We start from the raw sequence: 26,221 nt of genomic DNA, 5'->3' as shown, positions 1-26,221 counted from the left end.
TGCAAGCCAGCAGAGGTCTTCTCCACATTTTTACTTGTTCCTCTAAGGTACCAGATCTGACCTATGTGCCCTGGCCAACTCACTTCTCACAGGAGAACCATTATGCCACGAAGATGAATTCTGTTGTGTGGTAAAGGACCATTTTAAGAAGGGAGTGGGGGCGGGAAGTCCTTGGACACCCTGGTGTTTTGAGGTTTTCATATTTGGCAATGGAATTTGTCTAAAACGACAGAATCTTAGTGCAGGACTTTGGTCAACCACTGTGTGAAAGAGGACAACTATATATCCAAGAGATTTGTCAACTTGGAAGAAAAAAAAAAAAAAATTGTGATTTTAAAAATGGGAGATGTGTATTGGAAAGCAAATCAATGGCAGCATATTCAGTAATGTCAACATTTCATTCCAAGTCTGGGAAGGGGAAGGGAGGTGGGGAGAGGGCCACAGCCTTCCTAGAAGTAAATCAGATGTCCTGGATCTTGAACATGATGTAAGTACCTGATGCTAGTCATGAAATGCTAGACTGTTGGGCACAGACTGCTTCAGCTACTTTGTGCAATCACTGTAAAAATGTCAGTCTAAATAGTGACAAAAATAGTGACTCAGCATATAATTGTTCTAGAACAAAAATTGTATAGATGTAGAAATATCTGCACTTGGATTATGAAGAGTGCTATAGAACAGAAACAGTGTATAAAAATGTTCCTTGGTTCCTGGGTCAGGTCATCATGAGAGGATGGGAAGAACACAAGAGCATTTTTGTTGTTAGTCTCAAGAATCAGCAGCACTTGCATAACGTGTTCTGAGCAGTAGTTGTTCAGCCTGAAAATTCTTCAAACTCATTTCAAGTCTCAGGCCTTAAAATATTAAGCCAAATAGGCAACCCCAAGAGTTGAGAGGTGAAGATTGTTCTTCCTAAGACTTGAAACTTTGAGTGGGAATTTGCTTGTTCAAGCATGGTGACTTGAAAGCTGAGATTTGGCTACGTGCACAGGTTGCTCTGCTTCTCTGGGAGGATAGTCTTTGGGAGTGCTTGAACAAGTATGGAAGGTTGGAACATGCACCTGAAACTGATATGTTTTTTTTTTTTTACTCTCGTTTCCTAATGAGCTTTGACATCCGCTAACTTGACTCCCTCGTTTCTGTTACAGGGCTTCCAATCTCGGCTGCCGCCTCAATACCCAGTCGACTCGAATGTTGCACCTTCCTCTGCTGTGGCCTCTGTTAGCATTCCTTCTGCCGTACTGTCCCCTCCCTTACCCACAGATGCAATAGCTCAGCCAGGCTATCTTGCTCCTGTTGTGCAGTCATACGTGGAGCAGAATGTTTTAGTTCCGATGGGCAGCCTAGGAGGACAGGTTCAAGTGCCCCAGCCTACAGTGAGTTTAGCCTCATCGGCCTCCTCGCAGCAGGCTGTTTTGGAGGTAAATATGTTCAATATAATGTAACAATATGCTTAGGGCGTTTGAATTATGCAACAGTGTATGTGTGTGGGAAACTAATCCCCTCCATGCTTGTTTTCAGTTGGAAATTAATATTTCAAATCACCTTTTTCTTACAGCAGAATGTCATGCCAATGTGGGGACCTTGTTGCCACTGGCTGTTCTGTTGGGAAGTGAGTGTGCATCCTGCAGGGAAAAACCTGTTAACACTTCACTTCTTGCTAGTACTGTAGAACATTTTTGCCGTATCAAAGACAAACTGCAACCGAGAGCCTTTGAGAATCTGTCGTTATGCCTATGCCCTGCAGTGCTGTTCTTGCTAGGGAGACTTTGAAATGTCTTTGTGTTCTGCATTGGCTTGCCTTTTGCACATTCTGTTAGTAAGATTGTGGCTGCATGGCAAACTGTAGTGACACGTAGCAGTGAAAGGATGGCTGATTTCCTCTCCCTACTCCTCCCCAGATGATGATTTGCTTCACTGTAGTTTGCTCTAGAATCTTTTGTAAATTAGAGCTGTCAAGATGCCAGCTGTTTGAAGTTCTGAAAAGGTAGTGCTTTTAGCTTTACAACTGATTTGGGAGGAAACGTTGAAGACTACTGGGTTGCTTTAAAAGGAACGGTACTCTGTGGGGGGTTTCTTGATGTAGGTTTCTATCCATAGGGTACTCAGGGAGTCTCACAGACTGCTCCTTCAGAGACTCTTCCAGCAACACAGCCTGCTCAGTCTACCCCTTTGGCTTCCTCTATGGATAGGTGAGCATTGTTTTCTTTTCACCAAACTGAATTTCAATTTCATGTGTTAAATCATTCTTCCTTGGGTGATCTTTAGGTATCTTTTTGCACTAGGGTTATTTTCTTCACTGAGAGCATTCTTGAGGATGTGAGGAAATAAGCTTCCTAGAGGGGAAAATAGGCTTATGAGAGCTGGAGTAAGTTTTGATTTACAGCAGGGCATGGAGGGAGTAAATAGGATTGTGTATACTGATTTAACTTCTAATCCTTTTTTATTTGTCATGTCAAAGGGATGCTTTTCTGTCCTTCTGGCACTGAAACAGAATTCAAACTCCAAATAGCTTGAAGACATATTCAGAAGAGACAGTCATACAACTCAGCTTGCAAGAGATATGTAGCTAAATAATTACTGTTAGAATTACTACTTAAGCAACCCGAAGTGTTGACAGGACTCTTCTCCCCTACTCTGTAATTAACAGACATCTACATCTACCCAGAAGAGAATACCATCTGGTAGGGTAAACTGTATTCTTGCAGTTATGGAGTGCATGGATACTAATGTAAAGTTGCCTTTTTTTTTTAGTGCTCATTCTGATGTTGCTTCAGGATTGAGTGATGGCAATGAGAATGTTCCAGCTTCTAGCGGAAGGCATGAAGGAAGGACTACTAAACGTCATATGCGGAGGTCTGTCCGCAGTCGCTCTCGCCATGAAAAGACTGCAAGACCGAAACTGAGAATTCTAAATGTGAGTATCTTTTTATTATACTGACAGTTTGGTAGTGATGATGCCTTTTTTAGGATTCAAGAAGTTTCTTTTCCTTTGACGAATGTGTGTCTTCTGCAGTCTTGTTCTGCACCTCCCCCCTACTCCAAGCTCACAAATTATCCAGTGTATTTCTTCTGCTTCTGGAGTCAGTGTTCCAAATGTCATCTCTAAAAAAATCTAAGCTTTTTGGAGCATTAGATATGGCAAAATTGGCTTGCGTAGCCACCAGTGATTATTGCAGCATATTTGATGCATCATCAGAAAAAAAATGATGCTGTACCTGGCACCATTTATAAGACTTGAAAGAGAGGGTGTGTTTGTATTAGACCAGTACCATTGGTTTGTCTCTGGGCTTTAAAGCACAAGCCTTAGATTCTCATGCTTTTGGTTCAAACTGTTGTTTTTTTTGCTTTAGGTTTCTAATAAAGGTGATCGGGTAGTGGAATGCCAGCTAGAGACACACAATCGGAAAATGGTTACTTTCAAATTTGATTTGGATGGTGACAACCCTGAGGAAATAGCTTCAATTATGGTAAGATATATTTTAGAGACGAAGAATTGAATCCAGTTTTAATCACAGTAATATAAGCAGTTTTATTTTTTCATTTCTGTTTCAGAATTGCTTTTCCATGTAGCATGACCTGTGCTCACCTTATTGGCACGCAAGCACAAGTAGAAACTCTGGGCACAGGGTATACAAAATTGACAGTTAATATTCCATGCTCAGTTCACATGAAAATTTGCGTCAGTTTTTACTTTAGAACACTGGTTTTATCAAGTAAATCTGCTTTTCTTTTTTTGCAATCTAATTTTTTTAAGAACTGCAAACAACTTTCTGAAAATGCCAGGTTAAACAAATTCTGTTTACTTTTGTAGGAGCCAACATTGCTAGATCTTTAAAACTGATGCTTAAGCTTTAAATTTTTGGTGCTGTTCTCAACTGAAATGGCAAGATTCTGCCCTTAAAGTAAGGAGTGGGAATCACTTTTTGGTTTCTGAAAGTCAGTAGCGACTGATGCTGCTTTTGACTTCCTCAAAGGAAAAAACCTCTACATTCAACGTATAATGGTCAAGCACAGAAGAGAACTTGCCCTGTAGAGATATGCTTAAATGAGTACTGTGTAGCATGGAATAGAATCTACACCTACGTCTTTTTTTTTTTTTTTAATTTAGACTCTTTTTCTTGGACTGGTACATTCTGAATGAAACTGGGATTGTTTTAGTGTTACTGAAGCTAAGGGGGAATGACGAAAAGCACTGTCTTTTGGCAGCTTCTTGGGCACCTGTGCAGTGTTCATCTTTTAGCTTGGAGAGGTGGCAGAATAATAGGTGGTGTGTGCTGGATTTGTGCCTGTCAAAGGGAACCAAATCAGTGACACAAGAGAAATGATCTCTTCACCACTAATGGCTTTCTGAGAAAGAGGAATAAGTTGGTTCTCAGCTACGTACATGTACTGGCAGTGTAAACAAGTCAATAACATGAAGTCAAGTGCCAAGAAATATGGAAAGAATACATAGATGTCTTCACCTCATACCTAAAGTGATCCTATGGAGGAATAAAAGAGTATGGTTGATTAAAAAAAAAATGTAAAAAATGACCAAACACACACAAAAACCACCCCCTCCTCCCCCCAAACAACAAAAAACGCAAATATCTGAAGATGGGTAGAAGGAAAATAAGTGAACTGTGCATCCAAAACGCCATCACATAGTTGAAAGTGTGCACCCTAATTTAGACATCTGAATCTGGAACTTTGTGCTCATTGGCTTCTTGTTGAATATTAAAGAAACTTTTGATTGTAAGACTTTTTCATTTCCTTCTAATCAGCACACCATCAGGCATAACCCATATGGGTATCTGTCGTTGCTCAACCAATGATAAATAAATAAAGATGGTGTCACCATCTTTATCTTGTGCATAAGAACAGTGAAGGGAGGACAAACAGTAACACCAAAAGTAAATTATGGTTCTTCGATACATAGTTTTTAAATAATTTGTGGAAAATTATGGTTGCTTTGTTCTCTTTACAGGTGCAGAATGAGTTTATTTTAGCCACCGAGAGAGACTCGTTTGTAGAACAGGTACGAGAGATTATTGAGAAAGCAGATGAAATGCTAAGTGAGGATGTAAGTGTGGAGCCAGAAGGCGATCAAGGTTTGGAGAGTATGCGGACAAAAGATGATGGCTTCTTTCCAGGGTCACAGGTATGTAAAGGACATATTGCCTTAGCTAATGATATTTTCCATTTTGGGTGGAATGTTTTTTGTGAGTAGAGCTAGCTAGAAATGAAACCTCCTTTCATGAGAAATATCAAAGCCTAAAAATTAAAAGACAGAGAAAGCCTCATGTCAGTGTGAGAGCCTAAAATTCGTTTAGAAAGCTAAATAACGTAGACATTTTGCTTTTTGACATGTTCTAACACCTCTGAAGCTGCTGAATCTCCTAACAACCCACTAAACAGACAATCTTAAATGCTGGGGCTTCTGGGATTTGAGGTTTTTGTGAGGCAGGACACTAAAATCCCCAGTCCTGTGCTGCTCACTAAACACTGAGTGCCTGGACGCGGGCTGTCTACCTAGTGAGCTACTAAGATTGGATGGCTCAGTTAGAAAACACAGGTTTTTAAACTGGTTGCTGGGATTAAGAAGGGATGATATTTCCTGAATGGCTTCCTTAGACTAAATGTAAGGAAGATTTTTCACGATGAGGGTGGTGAAACAATGGAACAGGCTGGACAAAGGGTAATTTTTTAAACTAAAAGAGGGTAGATTTAGATTAGATATAAGGAAGAAATTTTTTATTACGAGGGTGGTGTAACACTGGAAGACGTTGCCCAGAGAGGTGGTAGATGCCCCGTCCCTGGCAACATTCAAGGTCAGGTTGGACGGGGCTCTGAGCAACCTGATCTAGTTGAAGATGTCCTTGCTCATTGCAGCGGGGTTGGACTAAATGGCCTCAAAAGGTCCCTTCCAACCCAAACCATTCTATGGTTCTATGAATCTCTGCCTTATTTCCACCCAGAACAGTCTGAAACATCCATTTATCTGTGGGATGTTTAAGGAAATCAGTTGGACTGCCTGTTAACTAAAGAGTGTTTAGGTCAATGTGTTATTTTGACCTTCACTAAGCTGAGAAGCTCTAAAAGCATGGTAGCTGACATTTATCTGGGCAGAATTCCACTAGTTTGGTAATGGTGCTTGGGTCCAAGGTACTGCTTACCTTAAATGCCCACATTTCAGTAAGCTAGCATTTTAAGAACTATCTTGTGGGTTTCTGTTTCAGAATAGAACTTTAAATTTTATCTTACTTTACAGAAATTAGAGTTCAAACAGCCAGATCCTACATCTTCCATGCCACAAAGAATAGGTAAGTCTTTTGTGATTTTTTTTTTTTCAACAGTTACCTTTTTCTGTTTCAGCGGATGGGTGCAGCCAAGGTTTTATTTTATATGATGGAGTGCACATTCCATATTGCAGGTTATGTATTTAGTTACAACCATGTATCACTAAATATCTAACTTCTTTCTGTTTAGGGGTTCCTCCTAGCTCCTTTACCCAGGTTGTCCATTCTGCAGGAAGGCGGTTTATTGTCAGCCCTGTCCCTGAGAGTCGGTTAAAAGAACAGGGCTTTTTCACATCTGCTGTTCCCGGAGGAAAAGAAACTCCAGATATGGGTAAGCTATCTAAACTCTTAAAATTGGATGGCTAAGACCTATTCATCAAAACTGTGAAGTTGGTTAACTAAACTGTTCCTAAACACCTCTTAAAGTACTTGGGGAAGTAAGGAACTGTCTGTGCTGGTAAGAAGTGATTATAATGTGGGTGATACTATGCAGAATTCTCATGGGAAAAAATGTTAATGGTCTGTCTGCAAGACTCTGGAACGTTAATTTTGTATTTTAGTGTAAGCCTGGATTTTTAACTTTTTTTATTATGCTGAGAGGTAAATGTGATCTTATTCTAGCAATCGACATTAATACTGTAATGAACTTTTCCACGTGGGCTTACATTTTTCTGTTCTTCCAGTTGCTGCATCTCCACTACATGGTCCTGGAATGAATCTCTCCCACTCAGCATCATCACTGAGCTTGCAGCAAGCTTTCTCTGAGATGGGACATGCTCAAATGACAGAAGGACCTAGTACAGCTCCTCCAGTGTTCAATCAAACAATACCACCATTTCCACCTGCACTTTCTACCATGGCAGGCAGTGGTGCACCTACTGCATCTGTGGCTGCTTCTTCAATATCTGTTCCCTCCAGCACAGGTGTTTCTCTTCCAGGATCTGTTACTTTGCCTTCAGAAAGTGCAGCTGTTGGAGTTGCACCAAGTGCAAGTGTGCCAAGCTCTATTTCTCCACCTCCAGCCTCACAGTCTGGACAGCAATCGACTGGTGTCCCTTCCAGTGTGAGTGCCCCTGCTTCTTTCTCCTTACCTACCACATCCCAGCCTGCTCAACCAGTAACTGGAGACATTGCCCCCAGTATCAGCACACCGTCGTCTTTGGCACTGTCATCTAGCCAGGTTCCTGGTGTCACTGGTCTTGGTGGTGTTGCACCAGCTGTGACATCTCAGTCTACTCCTCAGATTGTAAGTAGTATGGCAGCACCACAGACATCTGTTGCTCTGTCTGTGGCTCAGAATGTGGCTTTGCAGCTTCCTCAGCTCAGTAGCAGTGGCTCTGTCTCCAATCTGGCAGAAACAACAGTTGTAAGTGCTCCACAGTCACTATCTGAGAGCGGGCAGTCTATGGATAAATCACAGCTCTGCAGTGCAGCTGGCTTATCTCTTCCAATCTCTGCACCTTTATCATCCTCAGGAGCAACAAGCATATGTGGTTCAGTCACTCAGCCAGCGATACATCCCTTACTTGTCCCATCAGCAATTACATCAACACCTGTCCTACCCCAGATTCCAGGTGCAACACCCGTGTTGCCCCAGGTTCCCTTACCTGGTGTCTTACCACAACCAGTCACTAACTTGCCTGCAGTACAGCAAACTTTAATACACAGCCAGCCTCAACCAGCTCCATTACCCAATCAGCCTCATATTCACTGTCTGGAGGCTGATGCTGATGCTCAGTCTAAAGCTCCTGGTATTGATGATATAAAGACCCTGGAAGAAAAGCTGCGGTCTCTCTTCAGTGAACATGGTAATGTGGGAACAGCACATCCATCAGTATCTCTGGAGACATCATTGGTAATGGAAACTACAGTTATTCCTGGGATACCGACCACTGTTGTTGCACCAACTAAACCCCTGACATCCATTAGCACTTGTATACCTCCGAGCAGTTTGCCTCTTGGACCAACTGGCTTGCCAGTGCTGACACCAGTTGCCACTCCCGGGCAAGCGATGACCCCAGTCAGCTATATTTCGGCATCGAGCAGCATTGCGACAGCAGTGGTGAAACCAGGGACCTCTCCTTCAAAGCCCCCTCTTAGCAGGGTACCGGTAAGAAATGCAACATTTGTGTGAATATTCAAATATTGTAGGAAACAGCCTTCTTGAGCAGGATCCCTTTTATAAAGCAACTTATTTATTCAGACAGAGGTGTCTTCGTTTAATATAATATTGAAAGTTTTATGCTCTGGTTGTTTTTGTGTCTCAAGAGGTATTTTACTTTGTCCATATTGGAAAAAAAACACAATTCTATATTGTGCCTCAGAGAACGCTCTAATGTTGCTGTTAGTTTTTCCTACTCCTAAACTCCAAAAGAGTTAAGTAACTGTGGTTTGGGTTTTTGTGGGTTTTTTTGTTGTTGTTTTTTCCAATAGAATTTGGAAGGCTTGCTTTAAGTAGCTTTTTTGTCTTGTACATGATCACTAGAATGAGATGGGGTGGCTGTGCATTTCACAAAGCATAATCAGGATAGCTTAGCTTTGTTTCTTATCATTAGTCTGTTCCTTGAAGGCAAGGATGAACCAGACTGAAAGTTTTTTAAAAGTCCTCTGCTGCTTATGTGGTGCCTGGATATTATTTTCCTTCTCAATGTTAGATTTGTGAAAGCAGAATTTTGAGAAGTTTAAAAGATATCTTGGTATCTGAAAACCAACTTTGTGTACTCAGTTGTGCTCTTCAAACAAATACTCTTTCATAAAGTGATAGTCGTGATGTATAGTAACAACCTGAGACGTGTTGTAGATGTTGTTACCTGCTGACTAATCAGAAGTATTGGTATGTGAAATTAGACTACCTATTTTCTTTTAAATGGTGCCCTGTGTTTGGAGACAATGTATTACATTTTAAACTATTGGTAGCCTTTTCCTTTTAAGAGTTAAATGGAAATAGGTTGAAGATTCAAACAACCAACAACCATAATACTCATTTTTGGTTTTGTAACAGTTCTTTTCCACTCACCAACACTTTGTGTTGGTCTTATTTAGCCAGCCTTGCTATTAACCAGTTTCAGGCCATTTGAATTGAGCTAATGCTCCTAGCATCTCCATTCATCAGTAGTCTTTCCCTTGTACTCTCTGTATTCAAGCTAGAAAGCTTCCACCATGGAGGAGCGGGAATATGTGCCAAGGAAGTTGGGAAGGAAATCTAGACACAGGCATGCATTTATGTAGAAATGAAGTTGAGAATTAGGAAAGAAAGATTAGAAAGTAATAAAAACTGGTGTTGGTTCAGGAACAGTTGGAGCAGTTAGAAACCTGCTACCTGCAAACCTGTAATTACAAAGGCTTGGGTTTAAAAGTAATAAATGTTTGGGGTTTTTGATGTCCGTTATGGGAATACTACCTCCTCTCTGAAGTTTTCATTTATAAATTTGTGTTTTTCCAAAGTTTAATTTTAGTTTCACTTTTTGTGGTGTTTTTGAGTGTTAAGGAGCTTATTGCTTTAGTTCCCTGGGGTTTACTAAACCATGTATATGTGTATTTTATTTTGTTTATGGCCAGCCTGTTAACCCAGACAGTTAAATGTGTTTTGACTTGTCTTACAAATTTATTTAAAGTGTGTTTTGAGTCTTATTTATAAATTGATTAACTTACCACAGCTTAACAATTCAATATGCCTTAGAACAGGTAATGTCCACCTGTATGTTCCTAGTGCACAAAATGCTGAAGTAATGCAACTTTGCATAGTTCTTGCTGAAACATTTTTGGGAGGATAGATAATTATGGGATGTATCTCCACCAGGCAGTTATTACTGCAATTTGAACCCTTAGTTTAACTGTGGTAACATGACTGCAAGCTAGAACTGGTTCTGCTTGTTGAGGACCAGAGTACATAGTAGACTTTGGGCCAGTTACACATATCCAGCAGTGCTCGCTGTCGTACAAGGGAAGGCAGCTGATCAACACTATAACTCATAAGGCTATCATGTATGTCGCAAACTTCAAAGGCACGTTCAAGCCTCAAGATTACAGCTGAGAATAAGAATTGCAAGTTGTGTATAAGAATTGCAAATTGTGTAATGGATCACTTAATTCCTAGAACTTCCCACTTCCCTAACAACGGAAATAACTAACTGGAATGTGCTATCTGACCTGGTGGGAAGGCTTTGATGCCTCCTTCTAACCTTTCCAGTCTCTCTAACCTCTTCCACATAACCTGGATGACTTCCCCCTACCCAATTGCATGGCCTAGTCATCTTCTGTGGGTCATCAACACCCTTCAGGTTCAAAAGAAGTGACGGATCAAGAGATTGGTGTGGGAGTTCTATAAATCTGCTTCTCAACAAGTGGAGACGTCCTTAGGCATGACAGTTGCTGTTCTCAAGTCCTGTTGCTTGGAACAATGTGCTGGAAGCGCGTAGCTTGCTGTTGCTAATGGGCAGTTACCATAGATCTGTTGCAAGAAGATTGAGTGCATTCTTGCACCCTTTTATAAATTAAGCTTCTTAGAAACTTAATTGCTTTTTGGAAGAATTATTGTAGCATTTCTTGCAGACTTGAAAATAATATCCCCAAGATACTTTGCTTCTGGACACAGCAGCTTGTTTAAACTGGAGATTGTGGCCAGTCAAAGATAATCTGGATTAAAAAATAAAACAAAAGCAAACAACTTGCCCCAACTTCATTGCAAAAATGCCTAAAGACTGTATGCTGACTGTCCAGGAAGGAAGTCTCTACAGAAAAAAATGTTGAGGCTTCTGTTGTATGACATGACTGACTTAGCTTGGTATCTGATCCTTCTGTTGTTCCGTGTCTGATGGACTCGCGTTTCCTCTTCGTTATCCATAGGTGCTACCAGTAGGTTCTGAACTTCCGGCTGGCACTCCATCCAGTGAGCCGCTGCCACCTTTTCCAGGACCTTCACTAACTCAGGTGCTACACAACTTGACAGATTTTATCTGCTGCTGTTCCTTTCAAAGAGCATGTTTCAATTAAACTCTCCATTGCATGTTATTAATGTCTTTGTTTTTCTTTTCCTTTGACTGAGTAACCCCTTTTGTGTAACACTAGCAGTGGCCAGAGTCACTTCAGCACTGGATATGTAAGTGTGCCCTTCAGGATGCTGTACCCAGTGTCTGAAGCAGAAGGAACAATTAATCAGGCATGGGGTTTTTTAGTGTGTTAAAGCTGAACTTTAGAGGTTTTTTTTTAAAAAAAGTAACTCAGGTGAGTGTGTGCATAAAACTTGAACCTGTTTTCCTCTTAAAAGAGTATAGTAACAGTAGCTCTTTAGGTAAGCAGTATATGCTGCAATTAAACATTAATGAAAATGCAAAGTTGCTGGCTTTGCAAATTCCTGGTCTTTGTGTCCCCTGCAGTTATTACTATACCCTGATTTCACTAGGCTTTCAGATTTGCAAAAGGTCTTTTGAAGCTCCTGATCATAAACATGAGTTGAAATGTAACAGTAGCTTCTTTTGCTCAGATTCTGTCATTGTATGTGATAATTAACTTGGATATTTTGTATGTAAGTTGGACAGGTGTTCAGCTCAAGACCCCAAAGATTAAATCTGTCTTCAATTTTTGTTCAAAAAAGCGGCCCCTCCCACCCCATAATAGAAAGAACTGTATTAAGACAAAACTGTATTCTGGATCTTCTAAATGCTGTGTAATGAAATGTAACATGGGAACACTACACTTCACTATGCAAAGAAAAAAACTGAAAAAATAAGCGGACAAAACCCATGAGATCATGAGATAGTTGTGCCACTTTTGAAAGAAGTTTGTGGATAAACACAAATATGGCTTTCTATAGAATTCTATTAAAGTACACTTGGCACAGAATTATCACCCCAGTTTTATATTCAAACCTGTAAAGAAGATAATGGTTCAAGTGGGTACCTAGTGGTGCCTGCTTAAGACTTAGAGTAATTTTGTCTTAAATCTAATGTTTCCTGTGTACATATGCTTCTTATAGTATTAACCTCTTCCACCCGTGGCTTAAGTCCACAGTGAATAGTCTTAGAACACATGTCCAAAAGCTACACTTGAATTGGAGTCTGTCCTTTTATAGAAAGGAATTATTCACTTAAGTATTAACTATATTTTAAAAGTAATTCCAATGAAATAGCTACAGTATGAAAATTTGTAGAATACTTAGCATTATGGCCTGATTTCGTTTGTTTTCTTGACCACTGAGAATTTTAATACAGACTGAACTAACCTTGATAAAGTCTTCTCCAGAACAGTGGTAACATTCTCCCTCTCATCTCTTGCAATGGAGCTCTTGAATTCAAGTTTCACCTGTGTAAGGGAACTTAAAATAAACCTTAAAGGTCATTTTAGTTCTTTGCAAGCTGTTCTTTTTATGGGATTTACAATAGCATGATGAGAAAACTTTAGAAAGGATCTAAACTGACTGTCACACAAAGGAGTAGTGTTAGAAAATTGCGTATTTCAACTGTGCTAAGGCAACTTTGGTGAATGAGCTGTCACGGCTCATATTCTACAGCTAAAACTGTAAAGACTGAATTACATGTGTTAGGGTACTAATCTTCAAAGGTACCATTGGAATAGTATTTCCATTTTTGTCTTTCAAATGTGAGAACCATGGTGTTACCTGATTCTAAAGACATGAGTAGAATTGAGCAGCAGAGTATGTTAGTTGCTTTCCTGTACTTTTATGTTGATTATGACATTAATAATCCCTTTTTAAGTTTTCCAGCTTTCTTCCTCTGGTGCTGTCTATGCAGAAGCTCTGTCTTTATTCAGCAGTTTCTCTAGTTCTCTCAGTAAATGTCATTATTTTGTGATCTCTTAAGAATCTCTCAGACAAGTTTGCACGGAATATGTCCTGGAGGTTAGAATGGAGACAGTCTAGTGGACCTAAGTTACGATGTGCTCAAAATTGACATCTCATCCTGTCTGTTCCTGCTCTACCATCTTTTTGGTCTTCATCTGCTGGAGCAAATGCAAATCAGTGACCTTAATCAAGGAGTCCTTGCAGATGGCCTCTGTGTCCAGAACTACTTCTTGGTTGTCTCTTCTTTTTAATTAAAGCAGATTTAAATCTTTTGATTTAAACTTGAGAATCAGTCTACTACTTGGAAAGTATTATTCAGTGTGGAAAGGCAGATTTGTGCTCTTTATTGTAAGACAATTGTGAAAGTGAGTGTATTGCTGTTGAAACCTGTAATGGAAAGGAGTGCTGCTGTATTTGGTTTTATGCAGTTTCTTTCTAGGAGGCTGAATGAGGGCCATATTCCTGCCCTGTGAGTAATCAAGAAAGGGATATCTTCTGCCTCCAAACTGAGCAAGAAGCTGATTGACTTATGTAGAGGTATAAGAGGGTAGTGTTAGCAAGCAACGCTTCCCTCCCGTGCCCCGCCCCCCACCCCCCCTCAACTGGCTTCTGGAGGCAGAAGGTGGTTTATGCCTTTCAGCCAGTTCTTTTTGAAGGAAGGTTTTGTTGAAGAGGAGACAACAACAATTTGGTGATAATTCTTACCTGCGTTCTTACCATGAGCAAGAGCAGCAAGTAGATCTGGAGGCAGCTGGTTAAAATCAGTCACACTAAGTTTATTCCTTTCTATTGTCATTGCTTGGAACTGGGTACATCAGTAATATTTTTCGCTCAAACTTAAAGCACTCGTAGCCACTTATGTGACTCAAGCCACTGTACCATTGCAAAAGGCTTCTTGTTTGTCATAGGTATTTCTGTCAGGATTTGTGGTATGGAGAAGGCACAAATATAGATCCCTTGCTTCTTGTCTTTTGCAAACAGCTTACCTAATTTCACTTTTCATTTGAACCATAAGCCTGTCTAGGAGTGAGACAAAATTGAAGGAGACCAACTGGATCAAAACTAGTTGACAGTTAAGAGTATTTACTGCTTTCTGCAAAATTACTGGCTTGTCTTAAAGTAGATAGGCTTGCCTTCCTTACTGCTTCTGTCAGTAGCTCGCTGCACAACTTTTTTCCTCTCCTTAGTACCAGACTCCTAATTTGCAGACAAAGTATGTGTCATCTCAGGACCAGTTTTGGACAGTTCATTCCTTAGCCTTAAATACCTGTTCTCTTTATTCTTTAATTGCTTTTTGAAGTGTATTTAGATTAATTTTTCAAGCTTCATTTTGGTACCCTTGGTACCTTAATGGAAGGAAATCTTTATTCCCTGATCATTCTGATACTCAACTCTGTTCAGTCAAAGCAAATATCTTCTTGTGAGCGTAAGTGATGAGAATTATATTTCAGGTGAAATGTCCTCTTTATTTTACAGCATTATTGAATTAAATTAGCTCACTTGTCTGTTTAAGCATTTGGATTTCTAAATGGAGTCATAGATGCCTGTATCTTCTCCCTGTGCTCTTTGATTTTTATTTTTTTAAAAATTTGGTGGAATCGATATGGGGTTTATTGTTCTTGGGTTTTTTGGTTGTGTTTTGAAGTCCGCAGTTCAGGAAGAATGTGATCCTGGCAACCTGCTGAAAGCATCTTTATTCTATTGTGTATCTCTAACTTTTAGTTTCTTGGAAGTGAAAGGCAATGCTTTTATGTTGCCATGACCTCAGCTTCAGTTCTAAAAACAAATCTAGCTTTTTAATATAGAAGGTTTGAAAAGATTGATGATGCTAAAGTTTGGATGGTCAGAATTGCAGCTTAGTGACATCTGCAGATACTTCTTCCATATGTATCTTAGGGTTACGGCCCTAATGAATTTTGAATGAATCTGAACTTTTCTTTAAGATATTTTTAGGTAATTATTCTTTTCTTCCCTTCCCCAATTTAATTGGCCAAGTTTGAAAATCCTCTTGGATGCCAACTCAAACAGCTGAAATCTAAGTAGTAAGTCTACCTGAAAGAGACTCTGCCTCTCTCCCTTCCTCTTCTTCAAGATAGCTTCTTTGAGGGAACTTGTGTGTGGTGGTTATTTTTTGGATTTTTTGTTTTGTTTTAAATTTGTGTTACCCTCAATCTTGCTTTGTCCATGCTTGCTTTTGAAGTTATGGGCATATTTGGTCAGTTCTTAAGAGTGGGAATGCAAACTTCATGCTAACTTCATGAAAAAGGGAAGGTTCCAGTTAATGCTTCTCTTCTATTTTTTACCAAATGTGCTGCTTAAATTGTTTCCAGTCTTACTGTGATATATACAGGCTAAATGGAAACCTGTAGGAAGGGAACATGATAGAAATATGTAAGCTGTACTGACGGCTTTAAATTTTAGTATTAAATATGGCTGTTGTTTCTCAAATGTGATATATTTTTCCTGAGCTGGGACAGCTGTTTACTCTTTCCTTTCTCATCAGTCTCAGCAACCTCTGGAAGATCTGGATGCTAAGCTAAGAAGAACCCTTAGTCCAGAGACCGTTCCAGTGACATCTGCTCCTGCCTGTGTACGTTTGCAATGTTGGCAGTTAGTAGTCTTGAAAAACTTCAGTGTTTTTTCAAGGTCATGCTCTTAGGTCACTACCTTTAATATCACTACACCAGTCTTTAGACTTTTAAAAATAAAAATGAAGAGTCATCTTCCAGTTTGTGGGACTTAGTCAAGCAGAATAGGAAAAATCTGTATGTTGCAATAGAATACATATTTCCTGAGGCTGGTTTTGGTATTAGTTCTTAGTCCAGCTTTTCTGGTGATGTCATTAATGTCATCGAACCAAAAAGGGAAGTGAGTGTGGAATAAGGGGAAGAGCACTAAACAGCAGTCTTTATTTGGGAGGGATGTTTAAAGTGTAGATCTGAAAATTTTAAAAGACTATAATAAAAAACTTTGATACGAAATGAATATAGTGATTGACATTGTGGTCTCCAAGTGGCTACTTATGCATTACTTCTGCAAAGCAAAAGGGGATATTCTGCAGACAGCCTCGGGGTTGTAAGGCATGCAAAATCTCTTGCTGATACTGCTTGCTTTGGAGGTTTAAAAACCCTTGCATTCATCTTTTTGTGGGTTTTACTTTGACCCTGGTGGAAATAAAAGATTATGTAATATGCAGTATGGTGGATTTGTTGGCATTCAATCAAACTGCTGATTCTTTCAATTTTACTTTGTTTTCCTCCCTTGAACCTGTAGTCTGTGCCCTCAGGAGCATCTACAATGGTTACCGGGCTGGTGTCCACAGCTACACAGTCTCTGAAGGATGGTAAGACAGCCTTGATTATTTTAGATGGTTTATCAGCATGGGAGATATAACCCAAAATTATAGAGACTAGCAATTTGGAAGCATATAGACTTTTTTAGGAAGTCAAACAAGGGCAATTCCTTAAGGTTCGTATTAGTTATTAGTAACTACATGGAAATTTTCCACGGTTGGTCAGGAGAGGGGAATGGTATATGCACATTATAGCAACTCATTTAGGATTTAAAGCTATCCAAAATGCAAAATTAAGACTTGCAAAGAATCTCCAGTATGCTGCTGAGGTATGGCTTCAGGATTTGAAGGAACTGTTTTCTGTCTTGTGTTATATCTTGGCAACAACAGTAAAGGCTTCTCATTTTGTGCCATTGTGCCGTGTTCTTTATGTAGGGTACCTGTTCCTAACCTAAGAATGTTTCCTATCTATTTAAATAGAGAAATGAAGATTATATTACTAAAAATTTAAGAAAGGTAGTAGGAAAACCAGACTCCCTTCTCGCTGCTTTAGAACAGCTGAAGGTTGACAGGATGATTGAGAATTTAAGTCTTGACTGATCAATGACTTCCAAGTCTAAATGAGTTCAGCTGGGGGACACAACTTGTAAAATAATCTGAGACTTTCCTGTCAGTATTCCCCTAATTGTTTTAATTTAAAAAATCTTCCTTTTTTTAAAATAAACTGTTAATGTGGTAGTTAAGATTATTTCTGAACTATCTAGTAAACTTCATTTAACTTGCTTGTGCCTCTGAAGTTCAATGGCAAACCTTCAAAAGCTAATAAAACCAGTAGGAAAATAAAATACTCCCATTTTGGTATGTCACTAGTGAACTATAGCACAGAACTCATTGGTCTGCCAGAAAATTAGTTGGTTCTTGCCTGCTGAGGTCTAGAAGGTAAAAGTAAAGAAACTGTGAAGTTGCTTAATAAACACAGCAAGCTGTCCAATAGAACTGATTTAAAAATAGTGTTATTGCTCAGCTTTGTAATTTTATACTGCTAGTGCATACAGCAACAAAATTAGGAGCTGACACCTAAGAATCCAGCTCTGAAAGCTTCAGATAAGACTGCTTTGAGTAAATGAGGTTTATAGCATTTCTTCAGCTTACCGCTTTTCTATTAATAAATTGTCCCCAATGTTCGTGAAATTTAGTTAGTCAGTGTGGGTATTGAATTAAAATAAGTTTTTTCTTACATAAATTTCAGGGTTTTTATTCTTTGGCTATTTCATATCCCTGCTTGAAATCAGTGCGCTTATTTTACTGCTATCTAAAACTGTACTTTTAGCAAATATACTGTGCAGGGAAACTTTATAGAAAAATACTTACCTTAAATATTGCAGTTCGATATTCTATGTGGTAAAGTTGAAAAAAGAGATCAGGTTCCATGAATCCAAAGGCCTATTAGGAGTTAACTGGTAGTTGAGTTGAAGTAGATAAAAGAAGTTGTTGGAGTTAAATAATTTGTTGCTCATTTTCTTCTTAATCCCATTCTCCTTTTGCTTAGGTTCAGCATCATGCGGTGGAGAGACCAGTGCTGTGGTTACCACAGCAGGTGCCAGTGTTCTTAAGATGGGACGATTTCAGGTAGGAGATGTTAACGTGATTTGGTGGTTGATACAGGATATTTGCTGAGCAGTTCCTGCATAGTGCCAGCTCGGTGTGCCTCATGGTGGGCTTTTCTGTTGGCAGAAAATGTCCATGTTGAGCTTGTGAATACAGTGCTTTGTGCAGATGTTGTTTTCATTTGAGGCAGAGATTGCACCAGATTATGCAGGTCTAGAATTCTGAATACAGCATTTCATCATGTCAAGCCTTAGTTGCGTAACTGTTGGCCTTGGGTCTTTAAAATTAGCTGCTTTTTGGCTAACAGTGTTCAAATGTTTGCTGTATTGTGTCCGGTTTGCGAAGGAAGTCCCCTCTGAATCTGCTGTGTTTCTTGGAGTTAATCGTCTGGATTGCTTAAAAGCGCTATTTTGTGTGGCAGTGTGTTACTTGGACGGAAGCAGTAGGTTGCTTGGTGGCGTACTAAGGAAACAACTAATTTTCCCTTCTCCGATGCATCTTACTATTAAGGTAAATAAAAGCAACGTGTTAAGGAAGAACTAAGAAAGTCTGCATGATTGCATTTCTATTCTAGGTATCCGTGGCGGTAGATGATGTGCTAAAAGAGAGTGACAAACCTGAAACTAAGCCAGTCCATTTTGAAACAACCTCCACTGATTCTTCATCCCTTTCTGGCAGTAGCCCAGAGAGTACACTGGTAAAGCAGGCTGGCAGTCGGAAAAGCGAGGCTGTTGCTGACTCCTCCTTGGATGTGGTAGATGGCATTCCTCAGACAGTTCCTGTGCTGCAATTACCAGTAGATGTTGGTCAGCCTACTAAGGTTGGGCGCTTTCAGGTAACAACAACAACAGATCAAGTGGGACGATTTTCGGTGTCGAAGACTCAGGATGAGCTCAGCTGTGCAGAGAAAGAGGCGATGACCCTTCCTCTCTCTGTGGGCTTGGAACAAGTTGCTTCTTCAGCTGCAGCTCCGAAGAAAGAGCTGGAGTCAAGGCAGTCCCCACACTTGAATGGTCCGTCCTCTGAACCGGAGGCTGCCTTCTTAAGCGGGATGGCTAAGGATTTGGATGATGGCTCGGGGAGCCCAGACTCCCTCCAGCCCCTGGGGTCGAAGATCAGCCTCCCTGTTCAGAGCCTTAGCAACTCATTCAACTCTTCCTACATGAGCAGTGACAATGAGTCGGATATTGAAGATGAAGACTTGAAATTGGAACTCCGTCGGTTACGGGAGAAGTAAGGTTTTTTCCTTGTGTGGTCGTGCATGAAATATATATAACAAGACTAATAAGAATTTCATCCATACTTTACTTTTCACAAAGAACAGAAGTAAACTTCTTTAAAAGACTCAGTCTTTGCTAAGTGTCAGGACCTGTTGTCAGTGTTTATGTGGGAAGTAAGATTCTTTAGTGGGAAAGTAGTACACAATTATAACAAAAAAGGTATATACATGTTTGCTGTACTTAATTTTCTAACCTGTATCCTTGTTGTATTTGTTTATATGTAGATTGATTGCTGCACTGTGGATAAGACTGCAGATGTATAGAAGCTTCTGCATGTCACTGAAGTTTAGTAGCCTGTGGGAATTAGTGTCTCATTTGAAAATGACACACAACTCTGCATTTTTAATACGCATTTCTGGCATTTCCAGTGGTTCTCCTTTTCCTGAAGAATCCTTGTTGGCTTAGAAAAAAACTTAGAAGTCCAGCAATGTGACATGCTAATTTATTTATACTGAAAGTTGAACTCTTTTTTTAGTGCAGCTGGCAATTTTAAATCTTGTGTATGCAACTGCTCTGGAAAAAAAACCCCTAAGGCAATACAAATGTAGAAAGCCTTCTCCAAGGCCATGTGTCTCAGAAAATGAGTAATCTAGCTATTCCTGTAGCATTTTAATGCTGAATGATTTGATCTTCTACAGTAGGTGCATGCTTGTTTGTACTTTGATTTATCCTGGTTTTATGATTACAACGTTAGGAACTTTGTGTTGGAATTCTAGCCAAGGTTAGAGCTCAGTGGAAAATGGCAAGCGTTGCGTCATGTGTGTTCAGTGGTTATTTGTGGAAAAGATTTATTTCCTCCTTTCTTAAATGTTAATGAGAGTTTGACCAAAGAAGCTGGTCAAGCTTGACTGGAGGGGAGGGATTGTATGCATGCATGTATATACATATCATTTTTCTAAGTCATACTCTTTGGTAACTTCTTAGGCACCTTAAAGAGATCCAGGAGCTGCAGAGTCGCCAGAAGCAGGAGATTGAGTCACTATACATGAAATTGGGAAAGGCCCCACCTGCAGTAATCATTCCTCCAGCTGCACCCCTTTCCGGAAGGAGGAGACGACCTACTAAAGGAAAAAGCAGCAAATCTAGTCGTAGCAGCTCCCAGGGAAATAAAAGCCCTCAGCTATCTGGTAAGATTTTCTTCAATTTTTTGAGTAGATAAAACAGACAAGGTACCATCTGTTGTTCTTAGATCTATGTCTCTGTCTCTCTGTCTTGAGGGGGGGTGTGTGTGTCCCAGTTTCTCCACTGCCTGGACTACTAGATCATTTTTTGAAATTGCTTTTGCAATTTGGTAGTTTTGCTTGTGTCTTTTGCAATCTCCTGAAAGCTACTGTTACATTGTTCTGTAAGAGCAGTTTTAAACTTGTGATTTGTATTTTTTAGGTGTTAGTCATAGGGCTCTGACTAGGAAGACAAGTATAAATTTACAGTGTGTGGGAAAACTTTATTTTTTTTGTAACTTTTTTAAATTTTATTTTTTTTAAGATAAACTGCTTTTGCTGTTTCCTGAAACTGATTTGCAGAATGGGGCTGGTCTCTTCAGTCATCTTCAGAGTTGTTTGGGTTTTTTTCTACTTTGGTAGCACTTAAGCCTGGTATTACTGATGTCCTTACACTTCAGAAACTTAGTCACAGTTGATGGATGTTAAAGTAGTGATTTTTTTTTTTAATGGATTTGCAATTTTTTGGTACTTAGAAATTGAGAAACAGTTCCAATTGTCAAGGCTTCCTTTCTTCCTGAAACCATTTTTATAATAAACAGAACTCAAAAATAGTTCTGCTTACTGTTTGAATGACATGGATGTCAGACGCTTGCTGGGTAATTGTAGATGTCTCAAATCCTGGAGCACTGAGTAGACAGTGTTGGAGGGCCAGCACTATGAGCAGAAATACTTGTTACTGTTTCTTGCACATTCACTTTGGTAATTTCAGGTCATGCCGCAATTTCTGTATCCAGTTAGCCTGGCTACTCACTTCTGTTTTGTTATATAATATGTGTATGTTATACGACGTATATTATATGATATACATGTATGGAGCTATGTGTAAGTATGTGACAGTGAGCTAGCACAGAGCTGCCTTAAAACTTAAGCAAATAAGAATTTTCCTAGTCTTGCTGCTTTCTCAGAAACTGGAGTAGTTCCCTCCCCCTGCCTCCCCTTCTCTTGCCTGGCTTGTCATGCTTGACCAGAGGATCGTATCCATTTTTTCCCCCACCACAGCACTTTTTCCTGTATCACTAGCGTAATAGCTCAACTGATCATTTGAGATCACTCCCTAGTAAACACTCCAGTCAAACTTTCCTCTGTTTTTTTTTACCTCCTGCCCCTTGGGAACAATGGCAGAAGCTCGGAAAATGATGTGGGGAAAACTGAAACGTTGAACGACTTTCTGCCTTCCTTCTTCCTCTAGGCAATCTGTCAGCTCAAAGTGCACCATCAGTCTTGCCCCCACAGCAGACTCTTCATCCTCCTGGTAGTGTGCCAGAGACTGGGCAGAACCATTTGTTACAGCCCCTCAAACCTTCACCTTCTAGCGAAAATCTCTACTCTGCCTTTACCAGTGATGGTGCCCTATCGGTACCAAGCCTTTCGGCACCAGGCCAAGGTAAGACTTTAAATGGAATTAGTGTCGAGTCTTGCACCTTTGTTACTGGTGAAGGAACGATCAACTTGATGACACTTTTAATATATAGCGTAAAGTAGATGGGTAGTCTCCAGCCTGCGTGTGGAGGCTTATAAAGGTGGTTTTTGCAACTAGATTTCTACCTTCTCGCATAAGTGAAGTGTGAGGTTGTTGAAGTAATGAATGTATAGTCTGCTGTAATGAAAGCACAAAGAGTAGAAAAGAGTGGAGTGTGGCGGCAGCAAGCAATGTTCTGCTGACCTGGGGGAAAAGTATTGGCTGGAAGGATGAGGAGACAATGAGAATGGGGGATTGGAAATACAAAGTGAGACTAAGGATTGGGCGTGGATGGTAACAGGTAGTTGAAATGGTAGGAAATTTATGAAGACTCAGGGTCCTTTTAGATTGCCAAACTGCTTTGGCTGTTTCTGTCAATGGCATTTTTAACAAAAAAAGGTAAAAATTTAGGCTCATGTTCTGCAATTGTGACTTAAAGAATTATCCTGGAAGGAAGAGTTAGTATAGGAGGATGGAATGGTAGGAATAATAAATAGTTCATTTACTCAAGTTCCTCAAGTTGTGGATTGCTTTTTATTAGTTAGTATGTTATGCAGTAATTTCTCAGACACAGCTCTGATTTATTTGGTAGGGAGGGCTTTTATGCTTGCCAGTCATTAAGGAGTGATAGCTTGATTCCTTTACCTCTCTGAATTTAGCTGTTCCATTTTTTTTTTCCTCTTGAACATATTTTTGAAAAGCTTTGCTATAGACTGAATACATCAATTCTAATGCATGTTTTTGCTGAAATTGGAGAAGTACAGACAGAAAATGGAAACAGTCTTTCTGGAAGAATTTTCTATAAAAGGTTTTTTAATGAACTGTTTCAAGTATTTTGGAGCTACTTGAACCATCTCCCTGTATCTGGAGTTGTGCAGTACCATTTTATAATTTGATACTTTTGCCAGGATTTGGCTTTTGTATAGATCGCAACCTTATTGTTGGATTATGTACTGGAGACTAACAATGCAAACTCGGCCTAATGTCTGGAGGTATTGGAGGGAGCCTCTTCACTCTGTATATTGTCTGCCTGCTCTTTGGTCCACACTTTGAGGCTTATTCTTGTGTGTCATGTTAATGCATTTCACCCTTCCAACCTCAAGTTGCTAACATCTTGTAGTGGTGTTCTGTCTCTTCTCCTCTCCTTTCTCTGTTCTTCCCGTTTTTGTTTTCTCACAGGCTGTGCGAAGTTTAACTGTGCATCTGAGAGAGTGACGTTCAAGCCTGGTGGCAGGAGGACCCGATTTCTGAGTACGCCCTGCTTGGCTCTTTGTGTGTAACACCTTTACTCCTTCCTTGTCTGTTTTTTGTTTCGTCTTTTTGGTTTGTTTTTTTTTCTGCTGCTTGGATCCATTTCCTGCAGCCTATTCTCATCTGCCACCTTGTATTCCCTCCCATTCCATGGCTCAGCTGAGCTGCTCTTAGCACACCTTGAGAAGTTTGGGTTCTCATGTTAGGTATTCTCTGTTGTTAAACTCATAACAAGCACTCATTTTCTCTAAGCTTTTGGTGGAAACTTTCAGTGAAATGACAGAAACTGGGGAGAGTTAGTAAGTTGTGGGCACATTGGCATTTTCTTTTGGCCTGCCTTAGTAGTCATGCTTCAGCATATGTTAGCTGATGTGAGACTTGGAGGGGAGGTAGTCTTTCTAGTAGAACAGGCAGGAAGATTTGTTTTCCAAATTATTCCTTTGTTGGACACTATAACTGATGGGGGGAATACGTTGACTTCCTCCAGCAGTATGCTTGCTGTGCAAGCTGGATGTGGTTTTGCACTTTCTCAGCACTAGTGCTGATTACAGTGTAGAGCATTGATGCCACCTGTAGGCAGTTAATATTGACTTATGTTCATTAGCAGATGGAGAGCTAAAGATTGAAGTGCTGAGGGTTTTAAAAATACTTAGAGAATATTTTCAGGCAAACTCAAAAGATCATTACGTACTAATGGGCCCAGGTTTAGAAGTTTCTATTGTGAATTGAAGATACACTGAGTGTGCAACAAACAGCAGTAAAGGTGGGTCAGTAGACATCTTCAGACATCCTGTCAACCCTCATGAGTTACCTTGCAGCTCTTTTCAAAATCCTTTTGTTTGTACTTACATTGGGTCAGACTTACGAGAGAGCCTCAAACTTCTGATGTGATTGAAGTAATAATATGCTTGAGCCGAGGCTGCTGATGTGATGCTTTTTATTGGGAGCGCTGCAACATCTCCCATGCTGCTTCCGCAGGCTGGACCCTTTAAATGTCTGACGTTTGTTTCCCACCCTCTGGAATGACTTGATCTGAGAAAGCTTTAAGTGCTGTAAAGAGACCGTCAGCTGCTGCACTGCATGACAGTACCACGCATCTGTAGCATCTGTCTCGCTGCAGGTGGCAGTAGCACAGCTGAGCCAGAGTTGTGTGCGGGAACTGGGCCTGGCCTTCTGCAGAGACAGCTGCAATGCAACCAGCTCCATCCACTCAGAAAGGGAGCGAGTCAGAGGGAGGGGAGATTTTTTCCTGACTGTTCAGTTTTGCAATGATACCTCTATCCCACTTCATTGGATTTGGAGATATAAGTACTAATGTTATTTAGTTTTTCAAATTGAGCAGCTTTAAATGTTTTTGCTAGGTATATTAATGTACAGATGTGCACTAACTGACATCTGCAATCTCAAGATTTACGGCTCCTTTCTTGGAAGAAATTAAATTCTTATCAAAGCTAACCCTTTAAAATCATCTTTAGTCTGGCCTGTCCTTTTTTGGGGTAAGGAATATAAAGAACAGCTGTTCTGTTTCTAGAATTGACAATGAACTGCATATATGAGAGTATCATTTACTTATAAGGCCTTGACTTGCTGCAAATTGACCATCATCTGGCTATTAAGAGTGCTTTGGCATGCATGGCTGTTGCTTATGGGACTGGTGCTGAGGGAAATGGATTCCTTTTGAAAAGTGTGTTGTAGCTCTCCTGTGAAAGCAAGTAGTACTTGGCATGGTGCAGCTTGGCCTGGCACTTGGCTTATTGCAGGTTGCTTGCTTCCTGGAGTCTTGTCCTTGACATGCTGTTGCAGACTGTTGTGGAGAGTGACAACTGGAGAAGATGCTGGGTTAGAATCAGTGGTGTTGAGGAAACAGTGCAGTAATTGATGCTTTAACTGTGCAGCTGGAGAAACAGAGTGGTACAGCTTGGCAGGGAATGTCTGAACTATTCCACGAATCTGAGAAAACAGAGTGACAAACTAGAAGCACCTGACCTATCAAATCAATCTTTCTCACGTTGTAAACCAATCGAACTTTGATAGTTGCAAAATGCTTCCGATGTCATGACAAAAATGGAAGATGTCCTTGCCTTTTCTTTTGTGATAACAGCTAGTTGTGATTGTAATGTCTCCTGACATTCTTCGCTATGGTTTGGGAATTCTAAAGAATAAATGTAAGGAGGCTGGGCCTCTTCTCTTTCTGAACGTACAACTGATTAAACTGTCAGACCAGTTTTGGGGTTTTTCCTAGAGTATCCCAGTAGTGACTACAAGAGCCCTGCTGTGCTGTGTCCTCTGTTTCTCACCAAGCTTTTTGTACTGTTTGCTGATACTAAACATTTCTCACTGTTTCTCTTATCTTTAACAAATTACTCTCTCTTTGTGCTTCAGGGAAGATGGTGAAAAAAGTCTGTCCTTGCAACCAGCTCTGTAGTAATTATCTTATTTCTGTTAACTCCAATTCTTGATTGTAAAGCTATTCATCAGCTTTTTCTGGTCACTGAAGCCTTACCTCCATGACTCTGTCTCCAGCACAGCATCTGTCTGTCTGTTACGCCCTCTAATGTGTACTCTGTTGTTAATATATTGAATTGTCTGGCTATTACTCTTGCAGACAAGTGGAGGCAGGCAGAACTTCACCTTCACGGTGGAACTCTTTGCTCATCGCTAACGAGAGTGAGTTGAGCATCAGGGTCAGTTGCTCGCTGTAATGTTCTGGAGTTGTACCTTTGAGCAGCTGGTTTGTTTACAGATCTGATGGGGCTTGCTGCCTCAGTCATGGATCCAATTGCAGACACTCCTTCAGCATTTTAAAAGAGTAAGAGAAAGCTATCAGTGATCTCCGGTGTGTCTCCCAAAGCAGGAGGTGTTTAGAAAAGCCCATATGTACTCATGTCATTTAAGACTGTTTTAAAGGTGTCTTTTGACTGCTGGTTTATGGGGGGGAAAAATAAAAGGGCAGAATGAAGCCATTATAGGTAGCAGGCTGGAGAGAGAGAAGCCTGTTTCACTTCAGATCCTTCACGTCAGAGCAGAA

At 40.2% G+C, this 26,221-nt stretch overlaps 1 protein-coding gene across 1 annotated transcript in view; it reads left to right on the top strand.

Annotated features, from left to right (window-relative positions):
- Positions 1 to 26,221, top strand: part of WNK1 (WNK lysine deficient protein kinase 1) — a gene marked incomplete at its 5' end in the record, with an annotated part of 45,434 nt that overhangs the window by 14,822 nt on the left and 4,391 nt on the right. Inside the window, 16 exons of the mRNA XM_010290641.1 lie at positions 1,149 to 1,421; positions 1,559 to 1,612; positions 2,101 to 2,192; positions 2,755 to 2,917; positions 3,354 to 3,470; positions 4,970 to 5,143; positions 6,254 to 6,305; positions 6,472 to 6,612; positions 6,965 to 8,391; positions 11,127 to 11,210; positions 15,584 to 15,670; positions 16,354 to 16,423; positions 17,922 to 18,001; positions 18,555 to 19,213; positions 20,185 to 20,387; positions 21,673 to 21,867. Of these exons, the coding sequence (XP_010288943.1) occupies positions 1,149 to 1,421; positions 1,559 to 1,612; positions 2,101 to 2,192; positions 2,755 to 2,917; positions 3,354 to 3,470; positions 4,970 to 5,143; positions 6,254 to 6,305; positions 6,472 to 6,612; positions 6,965 to 8,391; positions 11,127 to 11,210; positions 15,584 to 15,670; positions 16,354 to 16,423; positions 17,922 to 18,001; positions 18,555 to 19,213; positions 20,185 to 20,387; positions 21,673 to 21,867 (3,871 nt within the window). The remainder of the gene's footprint in view (positions 1 to 1,148; positions 1,422 to 1,558; positions 1,613 to 2,100; positions 2,193 to 2,754; positions 2,918 to 3,353; positions 3,471 to 4,969; positions 5,144 to 6,253; positions 6,306 to 6,471; positions 6,613 to 6,964; positions 8,392 to 11,126; positions 11,211 to 15,583; positions 15,671 to 16,353; positions 16,424 to 17,921; positions 18,002 to 18,554; positions 19,214 to 20,184; positions 20,388 to 21,672; positions 21,868 to 26,221) is intronic.

Source organism: Phaethon lepturus, unplaced genomic scaffold (genome assembly GCF_000687285.1).
Source record: "Phaethon lepturus isolate BGI_N335 unplaced genomic scaffold, ASM68728v1 scaffold52037, whole genome shotgun sequence".
In the NCBI taxonomy this organism is placed as follows: domain Eukaryota; kingdom Metazoa; phylum Chordata; class Aves; order Phaethontiformes; family Phaethontidae; genus Phaethon; species Phaethon lepturus.
This window is presented reverse-complemented; position numbering and strand designations above follow the sequence as displayed.